Below are 14,813 nucleotides of genomic sequence, written 5' to 3'. Positions count from 1 at the left end.
TATAGGTGTGGTCACATCATTTGCAATAGGTGTTTTCAATTATGAGTTGTTGTGTTTACTGATTGACACCAGGTATGTTCATTGTGTTCAAGTTTTGCTGATTGTGGGTAGCATTTTGCATCACATGAGCTTCACAATGCATATTGGAGCAGAGTTATATGCAAAATGTGTTTTAGCACGGCAAATTTTTTTTTGAGTTTTGAGAAAAAGGGGATGGGTTTTGTGAACAGTGTCTACAGGTGAATTGTGTTTGTGGTTGTGGCAAAAGGGGGGGAGTTTTACTAAATGTGTTTAGGCAACTGGTCATTTGGTTTAGAGTACTGGGTTTTGTGTTTTGGCAATAGAGAAAAACTGTAATATGATTATTATTATTTGTTTAGAATTCAAAGCTGTTCCACCGTCTTTTTTACGTCCCCTGATACAAAATAAAAGCTACAAACAGTGACGAGTTTAAGTTAAAAAGAGACAGTCAATGTTATCTAAAATCAGATCATTAATAATAAAAGATTTGTTTGATCTGACATTTAAAAGAGCTATGTTGAATGTTGCAGGAAAGTTCGGTTGTGAAATTGTCGATGTGGGTTCTGTACCAGGAGGTATATGTATGGGAACGAGACGTGTGACAGTAGAAGTGTATGGATATGGATAGAGATGCTTCTAATGTCTACTGGTGATGTGCATTGGTATATGATGTGTAAGAGAGAAGGGGCTGACTGTGTTCCAGCTGAACCATCAATCAGAGAGCTTTGCAGGAGTGGAGGGTGAGTTCAATGCGAGGAGATGAGAACCTGTTCGATTTGGGTGTATCAGTTTGAAAATATGTGGTCTATTGTAGAAAGTGATGAAGTTATGGATGTATAGAATGTTGATGCCGTGACGGTATTAATGCCATCAACATCAACTGTGAAGTGTGGGAGACCCACAGGAATGCTGGTCACATTGAGATGAGTAGTGGACTGTGAACATTTGGCATTTACGCCACCCCTTTCTAAAAATGTGTTTAATTTAATTAGTTTATTTAATAAGAAAGCAAGGACCAAGGTTTCCCTTGCTCGGACGTGCGTCACCGGGGCCCCCCTCTGGAGCCAGGCCTGGAGGTGGGGCACGGAGGCAAGCGCTTGGTGGCCAGGCCTTTGCCCATGGGGCCCGGTCGGGCTCAGCCCGAAAGGGTGACATGGGCCTCTCCTCACGTGGGCTCACCACCTGCAGGAGGGGCCATAGGGGTCGGCTGCCGGAGGAGGGGACCCTGGTCGTCTGATCCTTGGCTGCAAAAGATAGCTCTAGGGGTGTGGAATGTCACCTCTCTGGCGGGGAAGGAGCCAGATCTGGTGCACGAGGTTGAGCTGTTCCGGCTAGATATAGTTGGACTCACCTCGACGCACGACTTGGGCTCTGGAACCACTGTTCTTGAGAGGGGCTGGACCCTCTTCCATTCAGGAGTTGCTCCCGGTGAGAGGCGCTGAGCAGGTGTGGGCATGCACATTGCCCCCCGACTTGGCGCCTGTACGTTGGGGTTTACCCCGGTGGACGAAAGCATAGCCTCCCTCCGCCTTTGGGTGGGGGGACGGGTCTTGACTGTTGTTTGGGCTTATGCACCAAATAGCAGTTCAGAGTACCCACCCTTTTTGGAGTCCTCAGAGGGGGTGTTGGAGAGCACTCCTTCCGGGGACTCCCTCGTTCTGCTGGGGGACTTCAATGCTCACATGGGCAATGACAGCGAGACTTGGAGGGGCGTGATTGGGAGGAATGGCCCCCCTAATCTAAATCCAAGTGGTGCTTTGCTGTTGGACTTCTGTGCTCATCATGGACTGTCCATAACGAACACCTTGTTCAGACATAAGAGTGTCCACATGTGCACTTGGCACCAGGACACTCTAGGCCGCAGTTCGATGATCGACGTTGTATGATGATTGAACTTGCGGCCGCATCTCCTGGACACTCGGGCGAAGAGAGGAGCAGAGCTGTCAACTGATCACCACCTGGTGGTGAGTTGGCTCAGGTGGTGGGAGAGGATGCTGGTCAGGCCTGGCAGACCCAAGCTTGTTGTGAGGGTCTGCTGGGAACGTCTGACAGAGTCCCCTGTCAGAAAGAGTTTCAACTCCCATCTCCGGCAGAGCTTCAACCATGTCCCGGGTGAGGCGGGGGACTCAGTGTTGGAGGGTGTGCTCCAACTACAGGGGGATCACACTCCTCAGCCTCCCCAGTAAGGTCTATTCAGGGGTGCTTGAGAGGAGGGTCCGTCGAATAGTCGAACCTCGGATTGAGGAGGAGCAGTGTGGTTTTCGTCCCGGTCGTGGAACAGTGGACCAGCCCTACACCCTCTTCGGGGTCTTTGAGGGGGCATGGGAGTTTGCCCAAAAGTCTACATGTGCTTTGTGGACTTGAAGAAGGCATTCGACCGTGTTCCCCGGGGACTCCTGTGGGGGATACTCCGGGAGTATGGAGTGCTGGACCCGCTTGTACGAGCTGTCCGGTCCCTGTACGAGTGGTGTCAGAGCTTGGTCCACATTGCCGGCAGTAAATCAGAATCGTTTCCAGTGCGGGTTGGACTCCGCCAAGGCTGCCCTCTGTCACCGATTCTTTTATGGACAGAATTTCTAGGTGCAGCCGAGGTGTTGAGGGGATCCGTTTCAGTGACCTCAGGATTGGGTCTCTGCTCTTTGCGGATGATGTGGTTCTGTTGGCTTCGTCAGGCCGTGATCTTCAGCTCTCACTGGAGCGATTCGCAACCGAGTGTGAAGCGGCTGGGATGAGAATCAGCACCTCCAAGTCCGAGACCATGGTCCTCAGCCGGAAAAGGGTGGAGTGCACTCTCCAGGTCTGCAATAGGGTCCTGCCCCAAGTGGAGGAGTTCACGTATCTCGGGGTCTTGTTCATGAGTGAGGGAAGGATGGAGTGGGAGATCGACAGGCGAATCGGTGCGGCGTCTGCAGTGATGCGGACTCTGCATCGGTCTCTCGTGGTGAAGAGCTGAGCCAAAAGGCAAAGCTCTCAATTTACCGGTCGATCTACATTCCTACCCTCACCTATGGTCATGAGCTGTGGGTAGTGACCAAAAGAACCAGATCACGAATACAAGCGGTCAAAATGAGTTTTCTCCGCAGGGTGGCCGGGCTCTCTCTTAGAGATAGGGAGAGAAGCTCGGCTCAGAGTAGAGCCGCTGCTCCTCCACATCGAGAGGAGCCAGATGAGGTGGCACGGGCATCTGGTTAGGATGCCTCCTGGACGCCTCCCTGGTGAGGTGTTCCGGGCACGTCCCACCGGAAAGAGGCCCCGGGGAAGACCCAGGACACGCTGGACGTACTACATCTCTCGGCTGGCCTGGGAACACCTTGGGATCCCTCCAGATGAGCTGGTGAATGTGGCCGGGGAGAGGGAAGTCTGGGTTTCCCTGCTTAGGCAGCTGCCCCCGCAACCCGACTCCGGATAAGCAGCAGAAAATGGATGGATGGATTGATTTGTTTTGTTCATCTTGCAATTGTGTTAAATTTGATTATTTGTTAATTCAGATCTAGTATACAATACGTACACTTATCAAAAACTGTAACTTTCTGGGACGTTATTTAAAAGAGAGTAAATTCACACAGGCACCTTAGTAGCTTAGGGGTCCTTGAGGCTGAAAAACACGGAAATGTCCTTCAGTAAGCCCCAGTAGCCTGCAGCATACAGCCGCATACTAATGTGCTGGTGTTTTTGTGTTGCAGAAATAAAAGGCAAGTTTTCACACTCACACACGCTTGTGTAACACATGAACTCCTCAGAGACAAAGACAGGTTAACAATACTTTATCACCAAGAACACAGAAGAAGGATCTTACTGATAACGACAACGGAGGAGGTGACGGGGGGTAAGGGAAGCCAGGAACTGAGAGGGAGTGAGTCCTTCATGTGCGTAGGATAAGGTCCAACAGGGAGTGGCAGTGGTGCTGGAGTAGATAAGGGCTGGTGAGTCAATGGGAGACAGGTGTGACAAGTTGGGCTCGATTGGAGTGAGAGGATCAGGCACAGGTGTGGAGAATCAGGGGAATGCTCATGGAGGATTGGCAGGACAGACTGTGACAGCTTGGGAGTCACTTTGTGTTCAAGTGTGCAACAGAAGGAAACCCAAACATAGTCAACAGCTGCAGTTGCACCAGGACTGCACGGTTCCGGCGGGTCGAAGGATCTAACATTGGGCCCATTTCAGCATATAGATCAAAAAGCTGCTCTAGGCAAATAAATCTGTATTTTAGCTAGTTATCATCATGGGCCAGGAAATCTTCATGCGCTCTTAAAACTCTCCATCCTGATCCTGCCATTGGCATAATCTTCCAGCAGTGCTAGCGCATTCATGGTGATGCCGTACACGAGTGTCCCTGCAGTATTTATGTCCGCTCAGTAATTATACTAATTACTACACACCCTGTCACAATGAATAAGAGCCATCGCTATTTAACTTGAAGATGTACGTATGAACATACTGTGCTGTAATTTTTGTAATATTTTTTATCTATTTTTCTTGTCTTGGTTGGAAACTGGGCTTTTTTAATATTATTTTCATAATTTTCCACAAATATCTATGTCCCTTAGAAGAAAGTCTGTCTATCCTCTTTTTGCAAAAGTTTTTTTTTTTATTATTGTAAAACCTAGAAAGAGGGATAAAAATGGGGTTCTTCAAAAATGACAAATGTCCTATAGTAGATATTTATCAGAAATTCTTAGTTGTCTTTTTTTCTCGTAACATCTGTGTCTCTAAGGGAGTTTTATTTAGCAGGGTTGAGGGGAAAATGGCTCTTTGGATTGGAAAGGCTGCAGACCTCTGGTCTAAGTGGTCCCTAGGAAGCAGTGGATTCAGCGTTTTGTGCATCATAGATCAGAAGTTAATTTCACCAGCATCAGGCTGCGTCTCTGAAAATTTCCTTGTCCACCCTCATGAGCTGAAAAACTAAACGGCCTGATGTTATTTACCTCATTTAAATGACGTCATTTCAGACGCTCACATTTCTCCTCCGTCCTGATAAACAGACAGGTATGCATACTCCCGCAGGTGAGCCACTCCCACCAGCAGACAGAGAGCACACATCTGGCATAAATGTGGCATAAATACCAGGTGATAACCAGGCTGCACAAGCCGACCCTCCACCCAGCAACAACGCTGAGGTACTGATGTTTCCAACTACACTTTCATCACCGTCTCTGCTCCATCGTAACTAAAGAGCTGGTAGCGTAGATCTGATCTGCAGCTGGATCCCTTCCACACCTTTTCCAAAGCCCTGCTCAGCTTCTGATTGGTTAGCAAAGCAGCGTTCCTCTCATTCCATTGGCAGTTTAACTCAGCGTGACATTAGCGCACACATCAAGTTATTAAGTTGTCTCCTTTTTTTGCTGCAAAAACTCCATAAGATCCAGGATGGTGCTGGATTCGTTAAGGCCTGAGTAATGTGGTACTAGTAATGTGTTACTGTAACACAGTTACTTTTGTCAGTAACGTATACTCTAACGCATTACATTACTAACGATATTAATGGGAGAATGTTCTTTTACAAAAGTAAAACTTGTTGGTTTAAGTAATCAGCAAAGTAACAGAGTTATATTTTGAATGACATAACTAGTTACTTTTTCAGTAACTAGAATAAAACACCCAGCAAGCCCAATTCATCCATCATTGCTCTGTTTGGTGTCGGACCTTCCTCTGCCACCCTCTGGGTGAGTCCGGGGTGGTCTTCGTGATGGGGGGGCTTGGGTTGGTGCTCCAGGATTGCTGCTGATGTCCCGGGTCTCTGGGCCGCCCTAGTCTGCCTCTAGCCTCCGTGGAGGCGTGGCCACATCTGCAGGATCACACTCTTCATCGCTGATTCTCCTCATTCCTCATCCTCTGCATGCTGACTCAGCACTGAGGTGTCCAGTGTGTTTATACATGAAGAGATGCTTTGGTTCAGGTGTGTGTGTTTCTGGTTCTTTGGTTGTTGTTGTGATACATGTTGTTGTTTTCTTGGTTATTTTTAGGAACTCCTGATGATTGTCTGCTTAGTTTACCTGTAAAAGCTGTAGGAAATTCTCTGTACAGGTGTAGCAGCTGCTTGTCTGCTGTTAGGTTGGAATGAAGCTCGTTGCTTCTGTCTGCTGGATCTTTGTCTCCTCTTCCTTTTTTCTACTTTCCTTTTTACTTCTGTTCATTATTCTACTTTTTTGTCTTAGTATTAATATCATGTGTAGAGCTCATTTCATTTGACCTTAAAAATACTGGTGCTGTGAAGTATTACAGTGAAACATATTTAATAAAAAACACTTGCATGCAATATTTACTCATCATACATATATTTACAAATCATCATAAGCATACTTAACTCCATGATATCCTGATGGAGAGGACGACACGCTGGAATAGGGATGCTCCCCAAATGCCGCCTGGCCCAAAGAGTAAACTGTCTGTATCTAGTCAACCTAAAGAGACTGATAAATGTATTGGTTAGATTGAGTATCACCACATGTATTCATACATATCAACTAAAAAAATGATGTCATGCTGTCTCAAATGATTAAGTTCATCAACTAGTTTGCAGTTGTGCAACAAGCTAATACAAGGTTAAAAAACTTTATTCCATATAGAGCACTTACAAAAGCACAGTTGATTATATGATAAAATAAAAAGCTTTGACTGCAGGAAATAAACAACTTAAATATGTGTGTTTTAAAAGGACACTTATTGTACTTACTGCACTGGCTGGTATACATATAAGTAAGAGAGAAAAAGATAGAAAAACGTAAACCAGGGGGTTAATGTCTACATCAGCATCTTGAACATATTACACACAGACACAGTTTTAATAGCTTTTTGCTTTTTAGAGGGTTAATTTATAGAATAACAATCCCTGAAATTGGGTTTTGATGTCATTGTTAGCTAACGTTAATGTTTAGCTAATAATTAGCTAGTAGCATACGCAGGGAGCAAAATAAACTTTAATATTTAGTCAGATAACTGCAAATGGAAGCATTGTCTGACATTTTATTTTACATTAAACCACCGGCTATTACTAGCGTTAGCTTGCTGGACTAACAAGCAAGCTAACCAAGTGGAGACGTCACCATGGCCACCTCCAACACGTCTACCTCACGGCACAGTAATCCAAATGTGAGAACATACATGATTCACCATGCAAGACATGCTCCAGGTCAGTCTCCTGTCAGCAGATAGACTCCACTATCAGCAGCCACACCTACACCAGGCAGTGCTGCTAACCATCCCCAAGACCAGCACCGGGTCCACATCTCCCTCTTCTTAAATGTATTACAGCTTGTCAGGTGTAGTGCAACTTGCTGACTCACTAGCTAGGTAAAATGATGGAATTAAATTGGTCATATCTGTGGTTATTTTTAAAACACATTTTTGGCTGGATGTTTTTCATGTATATTTGAGCAATTTCACTTCCAAAAACTGCATGTTTCATTTGCACTTTAAGAACGCTGCCCAGTCGTTTCAACGCCTCATGGACTCTATTCTGCATGACCTGCCTTTACTTTTTGTGTACCTGAATGACATTTTGGTCTAATACTTCCACTACCAAACATCTGTCCCACCTGAGAATGCTTTTTGAGTATCTCTGCGAGCATGGACTGATCGTCAACCCAGCTAAGGGCCAGTTTGGATTGACCACCACTGACTTCCTGGGACATTGCATCACCAAGGATGGGGCTGTTCCACGCCCGTCTAAGGTAAAGGTGGTCTTGGATTTCCTGCGGCCAGTTACTGTGCAGTCCTTGAAGGCGTTTCGCTGTTAGTCTCCCAGACCCTGGCTCAGCTAGTGAAAGGGGACGCAAACTAAAATAAAGATGCCCAGCGGTAAGATGGAAGAATTTGGGAATTTATTGTTCCATGTGGCAGATGGATGTAAAATGAGCAAGCGGTGCTGTACATAAAAAAGACAGATGAAAGAAATTGGGCTGGATCAGGTGCTAAATTCAAGGCCCGCAGGCCAAATCCAGCCCATGAATAACATAGTTTTGTACAATAGTAATACAGGACAGAGTACTACAAGACAAATAACTACAGGACAGAGTATTACAGGACAGTACTACAGGACAAAATATTAAATGACAGAGTACGACAGGACAGAGTACAACAGCACAGTACTGCAGGACAGAGTACTACAGGACAGTCCTAAAGGGCAGAGTACTACAGGACAGAGTACTACAGGACAATACAACAGGACAGTACTACAGGACAGAGTACTAAAGGCTAGAACTACAAGACAGACTACTGCAGGATAGTACTACAGGACAGAGCACTACAGTACAGTAGTACTACAGGACAGTACTACAGGAGAGTAGTACTACACGACAGTACTACAGGACAGAGCACTACGGGGCAGTAGTATAGGACAGAGAATTACAGGACAGAATACTACAAGACAGTACTACAGGACACAGTACAACAGGACAGAGAACTACAGGACAGTATTACAGGACAGTCCTAAAGGACAGAGTACTACAGGACAGTACTACAGGACAGAACACTACAGGACAAAGTACTACAGGACAGTACTACATGACAGAGTATGACAGGACAGAGTACTACAGGACAGTAATAAAGAATAGAGTATCACAGGACAGAGTACCACAGGACGGAGTGCTACAGGACAGAGTGGTACAGAACAGTACTACAGGGCATAGTACTACAGGACAGTACTACAGGACAGAGAACTACAGGACAGTATTACAGGACAGACTACTACAGGACAAAATACTAATGGACAGAGAACTACAGGACAGTATTACAGGACAGACTACTACAGGACAGTACTAAAGGACAGAGCACTACAGGACAGTACTACAGGACAGAGTACTACAGGACAGTACTAAAGGACAGTACTGCGGGACAGAGTACTACAGGACAGTCCTAAAGGGCAGAGTACTACAGGACAGTACTGCAGGACAGAGTACTAAAGGCTAGAACTACAAGACAGACTACTGCAGAATAGTACTACAGGACAGAGCACTACAGTACAGTAGTACTACAGGACAGTACTACAGGAGAGTAGTACTACACGACAATACTACAGGACAGAGCACTACGGGACAGTAGTACAGGACAGAGCATTACAGGACAGAGTACTACAAGACAGTACTACAAGACAGAGTACTGCAGGACAGTACAACAGGATAGTAATAAAGAATAGAGTACTACAGGACAGAGTACCACAGAACAGAGTGCTACAGGACAGAGTAGTACAGGACAGTACTACAGGGCATAGTACTACAGGACAGTACTCCAGGACAGAGCCCTTTAGGACAGTACTAAAAGACAGAGTACAACAGGACAGTACTACAGGACAGAGTCCTACAGGACAGTAGTATTATAGGACAGTACTACAGGACAGTAGTACTACACGACAGTACTACAGGACAGAGAACTACAGGACAGTATTACAGGACAGACTACTACAGGACAAAATACTAATGGACAGAGAACTACAGGACAGTATTACAGGACAGACTACTACAGGACGGAGTACTACAGGACAGTATTACAGGACAGACTACTACAGGACGGAGTACTACAGGACAGTATTACAGGTCAGTACTACAGGACAGAGTACTACCGGACAGAGCACTAAAGGACAGTACTACAGGACAGAGTATTACAGGACAATATACTACAAGACAGTACTACAAGACAGAGTACGGCAGGACAGTACTACAGGACAGAGCACTACGGGACAGTAGTACAGGACAGAGCATTACAGGACAGAGTACTAAAGGCTAGAACTATTTTTATGCAGACGATACCATTATTTATTGCTGTTCTACCTCTCTCACTCAGGCTTTTGAGTTTTTACAATCTGCTTTTAACATTGTCCAGTCTCGTTTATATGATCTTAAATTGGTTTTAAATACAGACAAAACCAAGCTCATGATCTTCCATCATTCAAAGATGCTACCGCAGAATATTCCAAATATCACAACATCAAATGGAAAACCTATAGAGCAGGTCTCACATTACAAGTACTTGGGTTTTATCATAGATCAACAGCTCTCTTTTAAAACTCATATAAATAATCTGGTCTCTAAACTTAGGGCGAAGCTTGGTTTCCTTTTCAGAAATAGAACCTGCTTCTCTCTCAGGGTCAGAAAGAAATTAGTGACAGCGACCTTCTTGCCCATTATCGACTATGGGGACATGCTTTATTTGAATGCTTCGTCCAAATGTCTCCAGTCCTTGGACACTGTATTTCATGTGGCACTGAGATTTGTCACAGGCTGCAGTTATCTCACCCATCACTGTGAACTATATGCAAAATCAATCTTGCCTTCTCTGAGTGCCCATAGGTATGCACACTGGCTGACCCTAATTTATAAGGCTCTCTTAAGCTTGAGTCCTCCTTATTTGTGCACTTTACTGCAGAAAACAAGCAGCTGCTATGCCTTGCGATCTTGTTCTACACTTGTTTTATCTGTTCCACGTGTAAGGTCTGAATTTGGAAAAAGAGCATTTAGCTTTGCTGCCCCCACAGCATGGAACACTCTACAGTCCAAACTGAAACTTCTTGAAATTATTCCTCTTGGAGCTTTCCTCTCTATATTAAAGGACAGACAGAGTGAGACTATTGGACAGTGCCTGTGTTATAAATCTTAATTCGCTGTCTGTTGTTGAATTGCTTGGATTGTACACGCACTCTATATTGAAAATGCTATTGCTTTGGTGATATTGTATGTTTTAATTTTGTTTTGTTTTTGTTTTGGTTCTCATAGTGTTTTGTCTGTTTATGACGTGCTGCAGACCTCTTGGCCAGGTCACCCTTGTGAAAGAGATCATGATCTCAATGGGTTTTTTATCTGGTTAAATAAAGGTTGAAAAAAAAAAACAAAGGGCAGTACTACAGGACAGAGCACTACGGGACAGTAGTACAGGACAGAGCACTACAGTACAGTAGTATTACAGGACAGTACTACAGGAGAGTAGTACTACAGGACAGTACTACAGGACAGAGCACTACGGGGCAGTAGTATAGGACAGAGCATTACAGGATAGAATACTACAGGACAGTACTACAGGACACAGTACTACAGGACAGAGAACTACAGGAACGTACTACAAGACAGACTACTACAGGACAGTAGTACTACAGGACAGTACTACAAGACAGAGTACTATAGACAGTACTACAGGACAGAGTGCTATAGTCAGTACTACAGGACAGATTAGTACATGACAGTACTACAGGACAGAGTACTACAGGAGAGTAGTACTACAGAAAAGTACTACAAGACAGAGTACTATAGGAGAGTAATACAGGATAGTACTACAGGACAGAGTAGTACATAACAGTAGTACAGGAGAGAGTACTACAGGTCAGTACAACGGGACAGAGTGCTACAGGACAGACCTACAGGACAGATTACTACAGGACAGAGTACAATGGGACAGTATAACATGACAGAGTACTACAGGATAGTACTACAAGAAGGAGTACTGCAGGACAGTACTACAGGACAGAGCACTACGGGACAGTAGTACAGGACAGAGTACTACAGGACAGTACTAAAGGCCAGAGTACAACAGGACAGTACTACAGGACAGAGTACTAAAGGCTAGAACTACAAGACAGACTACTGCAGGATAGTACTACAGGACAGAGCACTACAGTACAGTAGTACTACAGGACAGTACTACAGTAGAGTAGTACTACACGACAGTACTACAGGAGAGAATACTACAAGACAGTACTACAGGACACAGTAGTACAGGACAAAGAACTACAGGACAGTATTACAGGACAGTACTACAGGACACAGTACTACAGGACAGAGCACTACAAGACAGTACTACAAGACAGAGTCCTACAGGACAGAGTACTATAGACAGTACTACAGGACAGAGTGCTATAGTCAGTACTACAGGACAGTTTAGTACATGACAGTACTACAGGACAGAGTACTACAGGACGGTAGTACTACAGAACAGTACTACAAGACAGAGTACTATAGGAGAGTACTACAGCATAGTACTATAGGACAGAGTAGTACATAACAGTAGTACAGGAGAGAGTACTACAGGTCAGTACGATGGGACAGAGTGCTACAGGACAGTCCTACAGGACAGATTACTACAGGACAGAGTACTTGAAGACAGAGTACAACAGGACAGAGTGCTACAGCACAGTAGTACTACAGGACAGTACTACAGGACAGAGTACTATAGGAGAGTACTACAGCATAGTACTATAGGACAGAGTAGTACAGAACAGTACTACAGGAGAGAGTACTACAGGTCAGTGCAACAGGACAGAGTACAACGGGACAGTACTACAGGACAGATTAGTACAGGACAGTACTACAGGACAGATTAGTACAGGACAGTACTACAGGACATAGTACCATAGGATATGTTGTTTTTGTTTAGTCTGCTTAGAATCATCGCAGAGTAAACAACAACAACTGGGTGATAACTCAGGACCTGTCAACACTGCGACAAGCCGAGAGAGGGAGCAAACCTACCGCTGAGTCGCACACGCGCGTTCTCTGCCTCCACCTTTGCAGCTCCTCCCCCGACGCGTGCGCATCGTCCAATGAGACAGCAGCTCCACTGCGCTGTGGTTGTCGCTTTTTCAGCCGGACAAACGCACACACTGACACACAGAGAGACACGCACTCTCCGCCGGTAGTCCACGGGAACCCACGGCGCGTGCCGCTCTGTGACGAAGACAGCCATGGCCGATGGAGGAGAGGGCGAGGATGAGATCCAGTTCCTGCGGACTGTAAGTCATGCTCCTTTCCTCCTCATGTCTGCTGGATGTTTACTGCGGATATGCGTGTGTGTGCGCGCGCGTTGTGGGCAGAGTTTACCGCATTAGAATGACAGTTCCTCCACAAGCCGGTGCTCTGGGGGTCCGCAGCCCAGCTGGCAGAGGGGTGGAGTGTAGGAGAGGGGTGGAAATGTGCTGACCAGAGAGGCTGGAGGAGGAGGATGAGGAGGAAAAGGTGTTGCAGTGAGTGTGTGATGAAGAGGAGTTTTAACGGCAGTCAAACTACGTGTCCTGGCTCGCGCTTTGTGCGTGGTGGATGCGGGGTGCAGTGCGGTACTGAAGCTGTTGCAGCTGCTCCGTCGGGGTTTAGCCTCTGACTTGAAACCAGCTCCGGGTTCTGGTTCAGGTGAAGTCAGCTGGTGGGCTGCGCGAGAGGAGCTGTTGTTTTACAAATGTCACGCGTGAATGGTCACGTGAACTCACTGCACCTGTGTGTTTTCTGCTTTCCTTTTAATGGGAAGCGCTGCGCACATACACTACAGATTATGTAAAATGATGATGAAGGGAAGGAAGATGGGCTGGAGGTCTGGTTTCAGATGATCTCTGAGCTGCTCAGGTCCTCAGGTTTTTGGGATGTCCAGTAGCATCATCTGGAAAGCAGAGGGAGGAAAATGCTGGGAAATCTCCGGAAGAAGGTGGAACAGTTTGGGTTGTATGTGCTGAATCACAGCAGCTCCGCTGCACCACGATGAGCCTGCAGACCAAAGCTTACACAGAATCCCACTTGGATAGCGACAGACTACTGGGAACACTGGCAGGTGGTGTTAAAGGCTGCTGTTCTGGTTACAGGTCAATGCTCCACCATCATAACAAGCCCAGTCCACTAAGACCCCACCCACAACTCACAGTGTTCCAGTAGCAGGCAGTCAGGGCCGGTCTATGTGCTGAGCAGCCTGCTGTCAGCAGCATGAAGGGGAGCTACCTAAAATCTAACTAGTTACCTTTACTAACACAATCTGCTACTCGCTGCCTCAACGAAACCAAGTTTAACTTGAGTTTAATGAACAGCAACGATGTGCGTTAGTATAAGTTAAATTAAGCTGATAAATCTGAGTTTGCTGCATGAGGTCGTGGAACAAACTGAATTCCACATAAATTAGAAGAGATAATTCATGAATCTTGTTTTTATTTCCACCTACATGATGATTCCAGTTTCCTGAAAGTCAGTGATGGTGTGTAAATAGTTGCAGGAAGTTGGTGTTGACGTGGGATGAACTGATGTCCCTGAACACAGCAGGAAGTTGGTGTTGACGTGGGATGAACTGATGTCCCTGAACACAGCAGGAAGTTGGTGTTGACGTGGGATGAACTGATGTCCCTGAACACAGCAGGAAGTTGGTGTTGACGTGGGATGAACTGATGTCCCTGAACGCAGCAGGAAGTTGGTGTTGACGTGGGATGAACTGATGTCCCTGAACACAGCAGGAAGTTGGTGTTGACGTGGGATGAACTGATGTCCCTGAACGCAGCAGGAAGTTGGTGTTGACGTGGGATGAACTGATGTCCCTGAACACAGCAGGAAGTTGGTGTGGACGTGGTTTCAGACCACCGGTCTCTGTACTGCACTGCAGCAGCTGCCTGGGTAACTACTTTTAAATGCAGGGATGAGAAGGAACTTTAGTCACATGACACCACCGACGTTCATTATAGATCCTTCCTCATCAGCTTCATCATTCTTACAGCTGAACTCTGTTTTTGTGTGGAGAACATGTTGTCTAATCTCTGAAACACCGGTTTTACTACGGTGTCTCTGAATGGACAAACAACTCTGTACAAAGCTTTAAAACTGCAGTAGCGGCTTTGTTTTATAGAACCTCAGCGGCGTGCACAGACATTTTGAGGGGCAGGTGCTTAGTTTAAAAAAAAAAGGGCACTTTGTAGAGCGTGTGGAACCGCCACCTTTGCTCATTTATAGTGTGACAAAAAAAAAATTGCAGGCTTTTATGTACTTGCAAATGTATTAAAACATGTTACTGTACATGAACCTGATGTGACACTGCTCTTCCTATCTTCCTCATCCTCCATGCTGGTA

The 14,813-nt window shown here is 45.8% G+C and overlaps 1 protein-coding gene across 1 annotated transcript in view; it reads left to right on the top strand.

The window, feature by feature from the left end:
* The first annotated feature begins 12,612 nt into the window (after positions 1-12,612).
* The window catches only part of ryr2a (ryanodine receptor 2a (cardiac)), a 392,644-nt gene continuing 390,443 nt past the window's right edge, over positions 12,613-14,813 (top strand). The window contains exon 1 of the mRNA XM_041973182.1: positions 12,613-12,733. Coding sequence (XP_041829116.1) covers positions 12,686-12,733 — 48 coding nt within the window. The 5' untranslated portion in view covers positions 12,613-12,685. The remainder of the gene's footprint in view (positions 12,734-14,813) is intronic.

This window comes from Melanotaenia boesemani, chromosome 21 (genome assembly GCF_017639745.1).
Source record: "Melanotaenia boesemani isolate fMelBoe1 chromosome 21, fMelBoe1.pri, whole genome shotgun sequence".
Classification (NCBI taxonomy): Eukaryota; Metazoa; Chordata; class Actinopteri; order Atheriniformes; family Melanotaeniidae; genus Melanotaenia; species Melanotaenia boesemani.
This window is presented reverse-complemented; position numbering and strand designations above follow the sequence as displayed.